Below are 18563 nucleotides of genomic sequence, written 5' to 3' on the forward strand. Positions count from 1 at the left end.
CCAAAGATGTCCCAAATTTTGCTGCTGCTGTTTGCTTTTCTTTTAATATGGAAGTTTCCGCTGTTAATTTTATCTAATATATTTGACTCCATTATATTATAACTTATGATTAAAATACAAACAATATAGATATAATTAATCTTAGGTAGGTCATTTACATAACTAATTGTGTAAGAGATATTTTCGGGACTTTTATAGCAAAATCATCAACTCGAACTAAATTGTTTAGCACACCAAAATTTCGTTGCATATTGAAAAGCAGTAGTGTGTTGCATGATTCAGTACAACACAATAGACTGTACGAGCTACAGCACTGCACTGCATTAACGAACGAAAAAGCACGACATTGCACGATTCGCAGTTGGTGTAAGCAAGTAAACACTCAAAAAAAGCAGCGAATGTTGTTGATGGCACTATAATGTGAGCCATTCGCTGTACATCTCTGATATGTGCACATTATCACACTCAATCGCACTTTTGGCTAAAAATATGCCCTCTTGAATATAAAAACATATGTGTGTATATGTATTTTAAATTGTGTTCGTTTTCTTTAAATTGTATGTATATTTTAATATATTTATATTTCGTTTATTAAATTGTTTTATATGTTTTGTTATTTATTATTTTACTAAGATTTGCGATGTTACAATTGAGTTTAATTTTGATAATGTAAAATATGTACTTATATAATATTCGATAATTTGACACTTGCTTAACTTAATTAATTCTAAACATATAATTATCTACTTTACAATGTTTGGTTATTTAATAATACAAATTATTTTAAAAAATATTCTTATTCTGAACATTCAAAAAAAATAAATTCACTATATTTTATGACTAAATTCTGGCTAAGTTCTTTTACATTATTCATAATAAGATTTGTATTAATTGATCTTATATTAAGTGCTAACTTGAATTGTGCTAACATATTTTTTATTCATTTTATAAATGTTTGTTGATTTAAGACTACGCTAAAGCCCACAAGCAATGTTTACGAAGTAAAATCAGAATTGAAAAATTAAGAAGCTGGATTAGATGTTCATTACAGGGCCCATTGAACTGAGGAGTTTTTTTCTTGCACATTTCTGTTATTAAACTTTTAATGCCAATTGCATCTGGAATTTTTTTAAATACATGTTTAGAAACCCCGACATGTTTACAAAAAACATTAAAAAAACTTTGTGATGGCACAAACAGGTTACCGAAATTTGAAACAGAATTATAAATTTTGTAGTAGATGAAGAGCTCACTAGGAGCAGTCAGAACTTCATCCCATTTTTTATGTTTATATTGCAAGCTTCAGAATTTAGTTTTGGAAGAATTTTTTTTAGCTACGTACCCTATTATGTATCTTAAAGACAATAAATCAGTATTTATATTCTTTGAATTAGAAAATGCATTTGATATAATGCAATTTTTGATGTCATTGCACTCTAGATCAGATTAGGTTTCTACTGCACAGTTACTAGATACGCTAAAGTTACTTTCATCGAGTTCTATCAAAGAAGAAGAAAGTACATTATCAAGGCATTTGTTATCATTATTCTCACTTATTTCACAATTGGTCACATAACTTAAGTGAGTGATTTTACAAGTCATAACTTTCGCTAAAAACTAAAAAATAAATTTCAGTTGAGAATTTTAAAATGTCACCTGCTAATAACAAGGCAGCTTTTAAACTTAGTTGTAGTCCTTCCAAAAAAAACACTTTCTTTGATGTATCTGATAAAGACGCCTGTTTAATATAATTTAAGAAGTATTTAATATAATTGAAACTTTCATAAACCTTTTAAAATAAAAATTATGATAAATAACAATTAACAATTAAAATTAAAAGCAAAACCGCAATAAAAGAAGGATAAGCGGGGTGGTCCATAGCTCAACAAGAACAAGTAGTTTGCACTTATATTGTCATAGTCGTCATCGTAAGCAATATTTATAATATAATAAATGTTCAAATTTCAATAAATTTTCTCATAAATTCTTATCTTAAGAACACTCTGCGGCCTTCACTATTTAGTTATTTCGTTCACACGAACGGTGGTGTTTATTTAGGTGGCTTATCATCCAGATAAGCAGAATGCCACCAAAAACACTAAAAGATAACAAAAGGAATTTTCTTTCTTATACGCATGCTCGAATTACGCATGTTTTCCTTTGTTTCAATTTAACATATGTTTATTTTAAGATAAAATATTTGTATCTCTATTGGCGATAAGCCTATCTCATGTATTTATTAGATATTAAGTTACTATATAAGGAATTCAATTTTGGAAATAAATTTTAGTGTCTTACGAGCATTGGAAACATTTAGTTTTACTTCGGAGTAAAAGTTAATAATAAATGTCCGTATATTATTACTTATTGAATTTTTTGTTAAAATTTATGAGGTTTACTGAATGTATTTTGCATAATTATTTAATTATTTCTGAGATTTGAAATAGCTACAAAACATAGACTGGGAAAAACAAATTTTTGTGAACTTTTAACATTTGGCTATTAGGGGAAAAATTTCATGGAAAAACTTGAATACATTTTTAGGGTATCGCAGATTGTAGTGAAAAAAGCTATAAAAATATGAAGGAATTTTGCTAATTTTCACTTTTAAAATTTTACTGTTAATAAAATTAAAATATGTTTTTATTTAAAAATAACAATATCCTAAGTTCTAAAAAATATAAAAAATTATAATTTTTCAATTAGTGGAGACAAAAATTATAAGGGTTTGAATTTCGTCAATAACTTACAATAATTTACAGAATATACAGTACTGTTTCCTTTTATACAAATATGATTTAGTTGAACTTGAAAATTCTAGAATGAATGAATTTCGCAATTTTATGAAATTTTGGCGAAATTGAGATTTCGTACAATTTTGGCGAAATTTGAACCCATATAATTTTTTATCTACTAATTGAAAAATTATCATTATATATATTTTTTACAGGTTAGGATATTAGTACCATTTTTAAATAAAAACATGTTTAAATTTTATTAACAGTAAAATAAAAAGTGAACATTTGCAAAAATCCCCCGTGTTTTTACGACTTTTTTCACTACAATCTGCGATACCCAAAAAATGTATACAAGTTTTCCATAAAATTTTTGCCACTAATAGCCTAATGTTAAAGAATCACAAAAATTTGCTGTTCCCAGTCTATGTTTTGTATATATTTCAGATCTCAGAAATTACTGAATAATTATGCAAAATATGAGCTTCAGTAAACTTCATAAAGTTTAACAAAAAATTCAATAAGTAATAATATAAGGACAGTTACTCTATTATAAATATTGCTTACGATGACGACTATGATAATATAAGTGCAAACTACCTGTTCTTGTTGCGCTATAGACCACCCCTCCATCCTTCTTTTATTGCGGTTTTGTTTTTAATTTTAATAGTTTATTGTTTTTTTATTATTAAGTTATTTTATTGCTTATTATTTATTGTAAAGGTTTTTAAAAAACAACATATCTACTTAAAAGATTGTACCATATATAAATGGTGACTTATAATTTATAAATTCAGTTATTAATATCATATGCATACGCTAAGAAAGTCAAAAAACGTCGGCAATAGCAATTTTAATATTAAAAGTGTTTTAATTTAGCCAATTGTGAAATAAGTGAGGATAATGATAACAAGTGCCTTGATGATTTGCTTTCTTCTTCTTTGATAGAACTCGATGAAAACAACTCTAGGGTGTCTAGTAACTGTGCAGTAGAAGCCTACTCTGATCTAGAGTGCAATGCCATCGAAAATTGCATTATATCAGATGCATTTTCCAATTCAAAGAACATAAATATTGATTTATTGTCTTCAAGATACACAATAGGATACGTAGCTAAAAAAATACTTTCAAAACTAAATAGTGAAGCTTGCAATATTAACTTAAAAAGAAGGGATGAAATTTTGACTGCTCCAAGTGAGCTTTTCATCTACTACAAAATTTATAATTCTCTTTCGAATTTCGATAACCTGTTTGTGCCATCACAAAGTTTTTTCAATGTTTCTTGTAAACATGTCGAGGTTTTTAAAAATGTATTCAAAAATAAACCAGATGCAATTGGCTTTAAAAGTTTAATAATTGAAATGTGCAAGAAAAAAACCCCTCAGTGGTTTAATGGGCCCTGTAATAAACATCTAATCCAGCTTCTTGTTTTCTTAATTCTGCTTGTACTTCGTAAACATTGCTTGTGGGCTTTAGCGAAGTCTAAAATCAACAAACATTTATAAAATGAATAAGAAATATGTTAGCACAATTCAAGTTAGCACTTAATATAAGATCAATTAATACAACTTTTATTATCAATAATGTAAAAGAACTTAGCCAGAATTTAGTCATAAAAATATATAGTGAATTTATATTTTTTTGAATGTTAAGAATAAGAATATTATTAAAATAATTTGTATTATTAAATAACCAAACATTGTAAAATAGATAATTATATTCTTAGAATTAATTACCATAAGTTAAGCAAGTGTCAAATTATCGAATATTATATAAGTACATATTTTACATTCTTAGAATTAAATTAAATTGTAATATTGCAAATATTAGTAAAATAATAAAGAACAAAACATACAAAATAGTTTAATAAACGAAATATAAACATATTTAAATATACATACAAATTATAGAAAACGAACGTAATATAAAATGCATATATGTATATACATATGTTTTTATATCCAAAAGAGCATATTTATAACCAAAAGAGCGGTTGAGTGTGATAATGTGCACATACATTGAGTTAAAATATTATAGAGTCACAATGCCATAGAAATGAATTTTTGTTCCAGGTATCTATTATTGGGTACCCAAATCACTCAAATCTCTGTCGACGTCGCTTCAGTCGATAGAGAATATTGCTTCATACCAAAGAAGATTTTGCAATGTTCTCTGCTTCATAGGTTCAAGAAATTTTTATATTTCTTTTTTGTGTTTTTTGTTCCTTTTGCTCTTTGAGGTGTTGTTATTGCTTCCTTGAATTATAATGCAAGTAGTAAAAAGAATTATTCTATATTTTATATTCATTCATGCCTACTTACTTTGTGTTTAAATATGTACATATTTTTGTATGTAATTTTGGGGGGTAATAGATATTAAAATTTTATTTGCAACATTAAAACAATTTTTCATTATGATGGCATTTGAAGAAAGAATTATAATTGTTTTCGTAATTAATTGTTATTAGGTAAAGATTTTCAATTTTATCGCATTTACATAATATTTGTACATATTAAATCTTAGCAAGTAATACAATCATAGGAATACATATGTATATAAAATATTTACCAATAATTGGCAAAACATTTTTAAAAATAGTATGCTTTAGCTTTGCCAAATGTATTATAATAAAATTATATAGAAATCAATTTAAGATGAATAAAAATACTAAAATTAAACCTTCGGTCTATATGGAATTTTGAATAATTAACGCTTTTTCGCAAATATATGCGCTCCACAGATACAGAATAAGTATAAACGGAACATCTGTACAAGGGGTACAAGTGTATTGACTATTAGCTTTTGCAAGCGGATAATTGCCGAGAAATGGAGATTTATTTAAATAACTGCATAATCATTTATAGGCCGTACGAGTTGGAGTAAATTAATGTAAAGTAAACTAAAATTTCTTAGGGATTTTTTGCACTGAACTTATGTATGTTAAAAGTTTTCAAATTTATTTATTTTTTTATTATATAAAAATACGGACATAATTTACTATTTTCCTCAATTTACCATCAATTACTCGAACTCGCACACGGTCAATTACATACAATTATTTTAGCTAATACTAATATAACATACAAATAACTGTTATTATACCTGATTAAAACAAAAAATTAAAATTGGCTTCATTTGCTTCAAATTTTCCTAAAATAAGATAAAAAAATATTCATATTCTTGGAAATAAAAGTACATATGTTTATAAATATACATTTATACACATACATATATATATGTAGGTCAGTAAACTTCCAAACAAGTAGCGATGTTTCTCTTATTTGCATTATAAAGTGATATTAAATGCAAATTAAATTTTTTAGACACGAGTTTTTATTTTTAAAAATTTATTATTATTTTATTTAATTAAACATATATATGACATCGATTAATGTATAAATAATTAATTATTCCGATTAATGTTTTGAATGCTAGATTCTCGACTTAGACTTCAGGCTTGCTCATTCTAGACTAGACTCTTAAAGTTTTTGTTATCAATGCCTGAAGTTATTATTTAGATTATGAAATTGGGTTTTATCCAATTAGAGCACAGCTTCTAAAATTCCTGAGAATTTTCTAGAAGCGTCTTTTCCTCCAACCAATAGAATTGGAGCTTCTATTTGCTAAAGCACCTCGTCAGCGTCTAGTTTCGGCGTCAGTAGCCGGAAGATGATGTTTATATCCATCAATCAAATATCTCAAATGAGTTACATCTTTAAAGAAAACAATTTTGTTTTCCTTTGCAGCATTGCTGTCAGATGAAGTGTGGCCATTAAGCCAGAATGTTTATACAAAGATATTTTAATGCGTAACATCTAAGTAAGCATTCTGAAGATACAAAAGTATTAAACAGTGGCGCAGTGCCGTTATGTTAATTTACGGTTTTAAGTCCCCTCTTTCTTGATTGAAGCGTCCCGCTTCAGTCAATGTTTGTATTCTAGAGTTCAGTTCTATGAATAGCTCTTCATTCTTATTATTATTAATTTTTCTTTTATACTTTTTAATTTTCGAAATAATTTTGAATAATATGAATATAATTAACGTGCTTATGACTAATCCAATAATAATTGATATTGTTGGATGTCTTTCTATTTTATTTTTATACAAATCTAGCAATTTAATATTTTCAAATTTTAAATCTTTATTTTCGGATTCTATATATTCAGATATTTCATAATTTACTGGTTTAATATTTTTTACATAATTCCATATTATATATTCTTGATTAATATAAGTTTGATTATTAATGATAGTATGATTAACAAAGGTTATTAAATATGTACCGTTTAGTTTTTTATTATTTACAACATTCTTTCCGGAGATCAATATAGCTCCGTCTTTAATAATTTCTAATTCTTTATTTCTTTCTCTATATCCTTGTGAAAATAGTGTTGTTGAATAATATATACAATATGCAACAGAGCGCGTTGTATTTCATTTATCACGAATAATGATTGAATTTGTGCCTCGTGCTTGTGGTGCCATCTTAGCATCAGCGCAACCATACGTAGACATTTGTTATAATTGCTTATCTGATGAAGTCTCTGTTGCAAATACGACAGTTTGATATCTTCCAAAATGCACACTAGTTTGCGAATTTCTAACTTGCGTTCGTCAACTGTTAGTTGATTTATTGAATGTTCTGGCCAGTTTGGCCACGGCAACATTAAGAATGAAGGTCCTTTGAACCAATTTGATGACAGATATTCTGGGACGGTACACCCTCTAGAAACGAGATCAGCTGGATTCTGATCGGTTGGTACATGGCGCCAAAATGCATTTACCGACCATTCTTGAACGTCAGCAACTCGATTACCAACAAAGGCCGCTAGTGTTGAAGAATGAGAACTAATCCAATGTAAAGTAATCTGTGAATCAGACCAAAAGTATATGTTATTAATATAATATAATAAATTATCTTTAATCTTGTTCCAGCATCCAGCAAGAAGATGGGCGGCACACAATTCAAGCCGTGGTAATGATCTTGCTTTCACAGGAGCAACTCGGGATTTGGAAGTTAATAAATGAACACTAACATTGCCAAAATTATCTTGACAACGTAGATAGATACAACATCCGTATGCTCTAATTGATGCGTCGCTGAATCCATGTACTTGCATGTTAATTGAGTTCTTGATTCGAGTGAACTTAGGAATTTTAAAAAGTACCACTTGATGCAAATCAGCAAGAATTTTGTTCCATGTTGTGTAAATTTCTTGAGGTACGGATTCATCCCAATCACATCCAATTATCCATAGTTGCTGTAACAAAATCTTAGCTTTGATGATAAGTAGACTAATTAGACCCAAAGGATCATATAAAGATGATGCTAATGACAATGTTTCGTTTAGTATGACTTGCTGGTATATTGGTTGATTGAAAAGTGAAGCAAAAATAGTCTTCTTTCGTATTCCATAACATTCCAAGTGGGCATGCCATATCTCTTGCAGTCTCAATATCTGTAAGTTTAACATTTGGTGTAGTGATGTTAACATTGTTACTATTCCACTTTGTTAACGATAAGTTGTAAAAATCCAATGTTTTGGTAGTTTCGTTTTTGATGGCTTGCAATGTCTCCAAGTCATCTGCTCCTGAGATCATGTCATCGACATAAAAATCCCTTTTTAATATCATTTTACCTGTTTCTTTACGGTAAGGATAGTTATCTGCAATGTAGTGTAAGCACCGAGTTGCAAGAAATGGCGCAGAACTCGTACCATATATAACAATATTCAGTTGATAAACTGAAATATTTTGCGATTTATGCTCACGCCACAAAATTAGTTGAAAATTGCGATCACTTGGATGTAGCCAAAATTGTCTATACATTATTGTTATGTCAGCCGTTATTCCATATTGATATAATCGAAATCTTAATAATGTTATTACAAGTTCATTTTGGATTGTAGGGCCCACCATTAATAACTCATTTAATGACACTTGTGATGATGTACGAGCTGAAAAACTACACGTACTTTAGTAGTTGTGCTATCTGGTTTAATTACATAATGATGTGGGATAAAATAGTGGGGAGATTATAAATCCAAATCCTTAACCATCGACATATGTCCAAGATTTTCGTAATCTTGCATAAATTTCACATATTCCAATTTTAACTCAATATTGGAGTCAAGTCTTCTTTCCATAGATAAAAATCTTCTTAATGCAATTTTCTGAGAATTTCCAAGAGTACTTGTGTCGCCTTTGAAGGGCAACCTTGTCATAATTCGGCCATCGTTACTGAGAGCTACAGTTTTTTGAAAGTTGGTTTCGCATTGCTGTTCTTCTACTGACCATACTGATGGTGGGTGAACTGGTTCCTCTATCTGCCACAACCGTTCCAAGTTCGCATTAATTATATCCAAGCTGACAACACAATGGGATGAAACAATTTTGGAATCTTTAGTAGAACAATATTTTCCTGAAATAATCTAGCCGAACAAAGTTTTTTGTAAAGTCGGTAAATTCTCACCAAGTTTTATTTGGCCTACTGCTAGCAGTGAAAAGAAAGCTTCTGCACCAAGTAACATATCAATTTTTTGGCGTTTGGAAAATGTCGGATCAGCTAATTGAAGATTTTCAGGAATTTGCAACTCTTCTAACGACAGTGTTTCATTAGGGTGAAACAGTTTTTAGTTTTGGAAGAATTTTTTTTAGCTACGTACCCTATTATGTATCTTAAAGACAATAAATCAGTATTTATATTCTTTGAATTAGAAAATGCATTTGATATAATGCAATTTTTGATGTCATTGCATTCTAGATCAGATAAGGTTTCTACTGCACAGTTACTAGATACGCTAAAGTTACTTTCATCGAGTTCTATCAAAGAAGAAGAAAGCACATTATCAAGGCATTTGTTATCATTATTCTCACTTATTTCACAATTGGTCACATAACTTAAGTGAGTGATTTTACAAGTCGTAACTTTCGCTAAAAACTAAAAAATAATTTTCAGTTGAGAATTTTAAAATGTCACCTGTTAATAACAAGGCAGCTTTTAAACTTAGTTGTAGTCCTTCCAAAAAAAACACTTTCTTTGATGTATCTGATAAAGACACCTGTTTAATATAATTTAGGAAGTATTTAATAAAATTGAAACTTTCATAAACCTTTTAAAATAAAAATTATGATAAATAACAATTAACAATTAAAATTAAAAACAAAATCGCAATAAAAGAAGGATAAGCGGGGTGGTCCATAGCTCAACAAGAACAAGTAGTTTGCACTTATATTGTCATAGTCGTCATCGTAAGCAATATTTATAATATAATAAATGTTCAAATTTCAATAAATTTTCTGATAAATTCTTATCTTAAGAACACTCTGCAGCCTTCACTATTTAGTTATTTCGTTCACACGAACGGTAGTGTTTATTTAGGTGGCTTATCATCCAGATAAGCAGAATGCCACCAAAAACACTAAAAGATAACAAAAGGAATTTTCTTTCTTATACGCATGCTCGAATTACGCATGTTTTCCTTTGTTTCAATTTAACATATGTTTATTTTAAGATAAAAAATTTGTATCTCTATTGGCGATAAGCCTATCTCATGTATTTATTAGATATTAAGTTACTATATAAGGAATTCAATTTTGGAAATAAATTTTAGTGTCTTACGAGCATTCGAAACATTTAGTTTTACTTCGGAGTAAAAGTTAATAATAAATGTCCGTATATTATTACTTATTGAATTTTTTGTTAAAATTTATTTATTTCTGAGATTTGAAATAGCTACAAAACATAGACTGGGAAAAACAAATTTTTGTGAACTTTTAACATTTGGCTATTAGGGGAAAAATTTCATGGAAAAACTTGAATACATTTTTAGGGTATCGCAGATTGTAGTGAAAAAAGCTATAAAAATATGAAGGAATTTTGCTAATTTTCACTTTTAAAATTTTACTGTTAATAAAATTAAAATATGTTTTTATTTAAAAATAACAATATCCTAAGTTCTAAAAAATATAAAAAATTATAATTTTTCAATTAGTGGAGACAAAAATTATAAGGGTTTGAATTTCGTCAATAACTTACAATAATTTACAGAATATACAGTACTGTTTCCTTTTATACAAATATGATTTAGTTGAACTTGAAAATTCTAGAATGAATGAATTTCGCAATTTTATGAAATTTTGGCGAAATTGAGATTTCGTACAATTTTGGCGAAATTTGAACCCATATAATTTTTTATCTACTAATTGAAAAATTATCATTATATATATTTTTTACAGGTTAGGATATTAGTACCATTTTTAAATAAAAACATGTTTAAATTTTATTAACAGTAAAATAAAAAGTGAACATTTGCAAAAATCCCCCGTGTTTTTACGACTTTTTTCACTACAATCTGCGATACCCAAAAAATGTATACAAGTTTTCCATAAAATTTTTGCCACTAATAGCCTAATGTTAAAGAATCACAAAAATTTGCTGTTCCCAGTCTATGTTTTGTATATATTTCAGATCTCAGAAATTACTGAATAATTATGCAAAATATGAGCTTCAGTAAACTTCATAAAGTTTAACAAAAAATTCAATAAGTAATAATATAAGGACAGTTACTCTATTATAAATATTGCTTACGATGACGACTATGATAATATAAGTGCAAACTACCTGTTCTTGTTGCGCTATAGACCACCCCTCCATCCTTCTTTTATTGCGGTTTTGTTTTTAATTTTAATAGTTTATTGTTTTTTTATTATTAAGTTATTTTATTGCTTATTATTTATTGTAAAGGTTTTTAAAAAACAACATATCTACTTAAAAGATTGTACCATATATAAATGGTGACTTATAATTTATAAATTCAGTTATTAATATCATATGCATACGCTAAGAAAGTCAAAAAACGTCGGCAATAGCAATTTTAATATTAAAAGTGTTTTAATTTAGCCAATTGTGAAATAAGTGAGGATAATGATAACAAGTGCCTTGATGATTTGCTTTCTTCTTCTTTGATAGAACTCGATGAAAACAACTCTAGGGTGTCTAGTAACTGTGCAGTAGAAGCCTACTCTGATCTAGAGTGCAATGCCATCGAAAATTGCATTATATCAGATGCATTTTCCAATTCAAAGAACATAAATATTGATTTATTGTCTTCAAGATACACAATAGGATACGTAGCTAAAAAAATACTTTCAAAACTAAATAGTGAAGCTTGCAATATTAACTTAAAAAGAAGGGATGAAATTTTGACTGCTCCAAGTGAGCTTTTCATCTACTACAAAATTTATAATTCTCTTTCGAATTTCGGTAACCTGTTTGTGCCATCACAAAGTTTTTTCAATGTTTCTTGTAAACATGTCGAGGTTTTTAAAAATGTATTCAAAAATAAACCAGATGCAATTGGCTTTAAAAGTTTAATAATTGAAATGTGCAAGAAAAAAACCCCTCAGTGGTTTAATGGGCCCTGTAATAAACATCTAATCCAGCTTCTTGTTTTCTTAATTCTGCTTGTACTTCGTAAACATTGCTTGTGGGCTTTAGCGAAGTCTAAAATCAACAAACATTTATAAAATGAATAAGAAATATGTTAGCACAATTCAAGTTAGCACTTAATATAAGATCAATTAATACAACTTTTATTATCAATAATGTAAAAGAACTTAGCCAGAATTTAGTCATAAAAATATATAGTGAATTTATATTTTTTTGAATGTTAAGAATAAGAATATTATTAAAATAATTTGTATTATTAAATAACCAAACATTGTAAAATAGATAATTATATTCTTAGAATTAATTACCATAAGTTAAGCAAGTGTCAAATTATCGAATATTATATAAGTACATATTTTACATTCTTAGAATTAAATTAAATTGTAATATTGCAAATATTAGTAAAATAATAAAGAACAAAACATACAAAATAGTTTAATAAACGAAATATAAACATATTTAAATATACATACAAATTATAGAAAACGAACGTAATATAAAATGCATATATGTATATACATATGTTTTTATATCCAAAAGAGCATATTTATAACCAAAAGAGCGGTTGAGTGTGATAATGTGCACATACATTGAGTTAAAATATTATAGAGTCACAATGCCATAGAAATGAATTTTTGTTCCAGGTATCTATTATTGGGTACCCAAATCACTCAAATCTCTGTCGACGTCGCTTCAGTCGATAGAGAATATTGCTTCATACCAAAGAAGATTTTGCAATGTTCTCTGCTTCATAGGTTCAAGAAATTTTTATATTTCTTTTTTGTGTTTTTTGTTCCTTTTGCTCTTTGAGGTGTTGTTATTGCTTCCTTGAATTATAATGCAAGTAGTAAAAAGAATTATTCTATATTTTATATTCATTCATGCCTACTTACTTTGTGTTTAAATATGTACATATTTTTGTATGTAATTTTGGGGGGTAATAGATATTAAAATTTTATTTGCAACATTAAAACAATTTTTCATTATGATGGCATTTGAAGAAAGAATTATAATTGTTTTCGTAATTAATTGTTATTAGGTAAAGATTTTCAATTTTATCGCATTTACATAATATTTGTACATATTAAATCTTAGCAAGTAATACAATCATAGGAATACATATGTATATAAAATATTTACCAATAATTGGCAAAACATTTTTAAAAATAGTATGCTTTAGCTTTGCCAAATGTATTATAATAAAATTATATAGAAATCAATTTAAGATGAATAAAAATACTAAAATTAAACCTTCGGTCTATATGGAATTTTGAATAATTAACGCTTTTTCGCAAATATATGCGCTCCACAGATACAGAATAAGTATAAACGGAACATCTGTACAAGGGGTACAAGTGTATTGACTATTAGCTTTTGCAAGCGGATAATTGCCGAGAAATGGAGATTTATTTAAATAACTGCATAATCATTTATAGGCCGTACGAGTTGGAGTAAATTAATGTAAAGTAAACTAAAATTTCTTAGGGATTTTTTGCACTGAACTTATGTATGTTAAAAGTTTTCAAATTTATTTATTTTTTTATTATATAAAAATACGGACATAATTTACTATTTTCCTCAATTTACCATCAATTACTCGAACTCGCACACGGTCAATTACATACAATTATTTTAGCTAATACTAATATAACATACAAATAACTGTTATTATACCTGATTAAAACAAAAAATTAAAATTGGCTTCATTTGCTTCAAATTTTCCTAAAATAAGATAAAAAAATATTCATATTCTTGGAAATAAAAGTACATATGTTTATAAATATACATTTATACACATACATATATATATGTAGGTCAGTAAACTTCCAAACAAGTAGCGATGTTTCTCTTATTTGCATTATAAAGTGATATTAAATGCAAATTAAATTTTTTAGACACGAGTTTTTATTTTTAAAAATTTATTATTATTTTATTTAATTAAACATATATATGACATCGATTAATGTATAAATAATTAATTATTCCGATTAATGTTTTGAATGCTAGATTCTCGACTTAGACTTCAGGCTTGCTCATTCTAGACTAGACTCTTAAAGTTTTTGTTATCAATGCCTGAAGTTATTATTTAGATTATGAAATTGGGTTTTATCCAATTAGAGCACAGCTTCTAAAATTCCTGAGAATTTTCTAGAAGCGTCTTTTCCTCCAACCAATAGAATTGGAGCTTCTATTTGCTAAAGCACCTCGTCAGCGTCTAGTTTCGGCGTCAGTAGCCGGAAGATGATGTTTATATCCATCAATCAAATATCTCAAATGAGTTACATCTTTAAAGAAAACAATTTTGTTTTCCTTTGCAGCATTGCTGTCAGATGAAGTGTGGCCATTAAGCCAGAATGTTTATACAAAGATATTTTAATGCGTAACATCTAAGTAAGCATTCTGAAGATACAAAAGTATTAAACAGTGGCGCAGTGCCGTTATGTTAATTTACGGTTTTAAGTCCCCTCTTTCTTGATTGAAGCGTCCCGCTTCAGTCAATGTTTGTATTCTAGAGTTCAGTTCTATGAATAGCTCTTCATTCTTATTATTATTAATTTTTCTTTTATACTTTTTAATTTTCGAAATAATTTTGAATAATATGAATATAATTAACGTGCTTATGACTAATCCAATAATAATTGATATTGTTGGATGTCTTTCTATTTTATTTTTATACAAATCTAGCAATTTAATATTTTCAAATTTTAAATCTTTATTTTCGGATTCTATATATTCAGATATTTCATAATTTACTGGTTTAATATTTTTTACATAATTCCATATTATATATTCTTGATTAATATAAGTTTGATTATTAATGATAGTATGATTAACAAAGGTTATTAAATATGTACCGTTTAGTTTTTTATTATTTACAACATTCTTTCCGGAGATCAATATAGCTCCGTCTTTAATAATTTCTAATTCTTTATTTCTTTCTCTATATCCTTGTGAAAATAGTGTTGTTGAATAATATATACAATATGCAACAGAGCGCGTTGTATTTCATTTATCACGAATAATGATTGAATTTGTGCCTCGTGCTTGTGGTGCCATCTTAGCATCAGCGCAACCATACGTAGACATTTGTTATAATTGCTTATCTGATGAAGTCTCTGTTGCAAATACGACAGTTTGATATCTTCCAAAATGCACACTAGTTTGCGAATTTCTAACTTGCGTTCGTCAACTGTTAGTTGATTTATTGAATGTTCTGGCCAGTTTGGCCACGGCAACATTAAGAATGAAGGTCCTTTGAACCAATTTGATGACAGATATTCTGGGACGGTACACCCTCTAGAAACGAGATCAGCTGGATTCTGATCGGTTGGTACATGGCGCCAAAATGCATTTACCGACCATTCTTGAACGTCAGCAACTCGATTACCAACAAAGGCCGCTAGTGTTGAAGAATGAGAACTAATCCAATGTAAAGTAATCTGTGAATCAGACCAAAAGTATATGTTATTAATATAATATAATAAATTATCTTTAATCTTGTTCCAGCATCCAGCAAGAAGATGGGCGGCACACAATTCAAGCCGTGGTAATGATCTTGCTTTCACAGGAGCAACTCGGGATTTGGAAGTTAATAAATGAACACTAACATTGCCAAAATTATCTTGACAACGTAGATAGATACAACATCCGTATGCTCTAATTGATGCGTCGCTGAATCCATGTACTTGCATGTTAATTGAGTTCTTGATTCGAGTGAACTTAGGAATTTTAAGAAGTACCACTTGATGCAAATCAGCAAGAATTTTGTTCCATGTTGTGTAAATTTCTTGAGGTACGGATTCATCCCAATCACATCCAATTATCCATAGTTGCTGTAACAAAATCTTAGCTTTGATGATAAGTAGACTAATTAGACCCAAAGGATCATATAAAGATGATGCTAATGACAATGTTTCGTTTAGTATGACTTGCTGGTATATTGGTTGATTGAAAAGTGAAGCAAAAATAGTCTTCTTTCGTATTCCATAACATTCCAAGTGGGCATGCCATATCTCTTGCAGTCTCAATATCTGTAAGTTTAACATTTGGTGTAGTGATGTTAACATTGTTACTATTCCACTTTGTTAACGATAAGTTGTAAAAATCCAATGTTTTGGTAGTTTCGTTTTTGATGGCTTGCAATGTCTCCAAGTCATCTGCTCCTGAGATCATGTCATCGACATAAAAATCCCTTTTTAATATCATTTTACCTGTTTCTTTACGGTAAGGATAGTTATCTGCAATGTAGTGTAAGCACCGGGTTGCAAGAAATGGCGCAGAACTCGTACCATATATAACAGTATTCAGTTGATAAACTGAAATATTTTGCGATTTATGCTCACGCCACAAAATTAGTTGAAAATTGCGATCACTTGGATGTAGCCAAAATTGTCTATACATTATTGTTATGTCAGCCGTTATTCCATATTGATATAATCGAAATCTTAATAATGTTATTACAAGTTCATTTTGGATTGTAGGGCCCACCATTAATAACTCATTTAATGACCTTGTGATGATGTACGAGCTGAAAAACTACACGTACTTTAGTAGTTGTGCTATCTGGTTTAATTACATAATGATGTGGGATAAAATAGTGGGGAGATTTTAAATCCAAATCCTTAACCATCGACATATGTCCGAGATTTTCGTAATCTTGCATAAATTTCACATATTCCAATTTTAACTCAATATTGGAGTCAAGTCTTCTTTCCATAGATAAAAATCTTCTTAATGCAATTTTCTGAGAATTTCCAAGAGTACTTGTGTCGCCTTTGAAGGGCAACCTTGTCATCATTTGGCCATCGTTACTGAGAGCTACAGTTTTTTGAAAGTTGGTTTCGCATTGCTGTTCTTCTACTGACCATACTGATGGTGGGTGAACTGGTTCCTCTATCTGCCACAACCGTTCCAAGTTCGCATTAATTATATCCAAGCTGACAACACAATGGGATGAAACAATTTTGGAATCTTTAGTAGAACAATATTTTCCTGAAATAATCCAGCCGAACAAAGTTTTTTGTAAAGTCGGTAAATTCTCACCAAGTTTTATTTGGCCTACTGCTAGCAGTGAAAAGAAAGCTTCTGCACCAAGTAACATATCAATTTTTTGGCGTTTGGAAAATGTCGGATCAGCTAATTGAAGATTTTCAGGAATTTGCAACTCTTCTAACGACAGTGTTTCATTAGGGTGATATCCAGAAATTCTTTTGGTAACGAGAAACTCAAGTACTGCTTCAAAACTGTTTACCCTTGAACGTATCGTACTTATAGTTTTGTGTTTAATATTTATTGATGCAGCTCCTACACCAACAAGACTGTTTTCACTTCGTGACTTTTTTAGATGAAGTGCATTACACATCGATTCCGATATTAAATTGACCTGCGAGCATGAATCTAATAACACTCTACAGAGTTGAAAAGTACCAGATGCATCTTTAACTAACACCATTGTTGTTGCCAAAAGCTCCACTGTTTTTACCCGAGCAGAAGTTTCGTCTGGAACTAGTGTTCTAGTGTGTACATGACTTAGAGGTGATATTGTTTGCTCACATAAAGGTTCCATATTAGATGATGCACCAGTATTATGTAAAAGTGAATGACGTCGTTTTTTGCACATTCGGCATGAATACGTTGATGGACGATGTGTGCTAATGTGATCTTTCCGGAGACAATTAAAGCATAGTTGGATTTGCTTCGCCTGTTGACATCGATTTTCAATTGATAGAGCTAAAAAATTTTGACAATTAGTAATATAATCACCAGGTTTTAAACAATATACACAATGAATCTGACTTGTAGACTTTTGTTTCGTTATTAAGATGTGCTTGAAAGGTTTACGAACACTAGTATGCTGCAACTCTTGGTTGATTGTAGCCTTTGGCTTGGCCTTTGCTAGTACCATTAATTGTTGACATCGCCTGTCAAGCATCTTGCAACTTTCCAGCCAATTTGGTAGTTTCGTATAGTCGTGACATTCATTCCATTTACGTTTCGTCTCACTATCCACTTTCATCATTACCAAATGAATCATGATTGCATCACATATCTGTTCGTGTGATCCCAGTGACTTAAGCGAACTATATAAAGCCGAAATGTTGTCCACTAATTGGCAAAGTTGAGTCGAATCAGGCTTAATACATTGTGGTTCATCAAAAAGTGTTGCAATGCCTTCCAGAAATATGAGAGGGTCATTGTCGTATCGCTCTTTGAGTCTTTGGAGAGCCTTCGGTTAGTTGTCTTCCGTTATCTGGAACGCCTTTACTGTAGCTAACGCTTCGCCTTGAAGACACGATAACAAATGGTTGAATTTTTCAGTTGATGTCAAGAGCGAATCACTATCTACAAGGTTTTGAAAAATATGTATAAAATTTTTG

The 18563-nt window shown here is 29.3% G+C and overlaps 1 protein-coding gene across 1 annotated transcript; it reads right to left on the reverse strand.

Annotated features, from left to right (window-relative positions):
- Positions 1-16684: 16684 nt before the first annotated feature.
- LOC119667299 lies at positions 16685-18202 on the reverse strand. The gene is made up of 2 exons (XM_038076589.1): positions 17983-18202; positions 16685-17916 (listed from the first exon to the last, which is right to left on the reverse strand). The coding sequence occupies exons 1-2, from the start codon at positions 18200-18202 to the stop codon at positions 16685-16687; spliced, it is 1452 nt and encodes a 483-aa protein (XP_037932517.1).
- Between the last annotated feature and the right edge of the window lie 361 nt (positions 18203-18563).

The sequence above is a fragment of the Teleopsis dalmanni genome, chromosome 1 (assembly GCF_002237135.1).
Source record: "Teleopsis dalmanni isolate 2A chromosome 1, ASM223713v2, whole genome shotgun sequence".
Lineage (NCBI taxonomy): Eukaryota > Metazoa > Arthropoda > Insecta > Diptera > Diopsidae > Teleopsis > Teleopsis dalmanni.

Excerpts from the sequence above, each read along its gene's own strand:
- LOC119667299 (XM_038076589.1), bottom strand. The coding sequence starts at position 18,202 with ATGAAAGTGGATAGTGAGACGAAACGTAAATGGAATGAATGTCACGAC. Across the intron at positions 17,917-17,982 it reads AACGAAACAAAAGTCTACAA|CTCTATCAATTGAAAATCGA; the intron begins GTCAGATTCATT and ends AAAATTTTTTAG.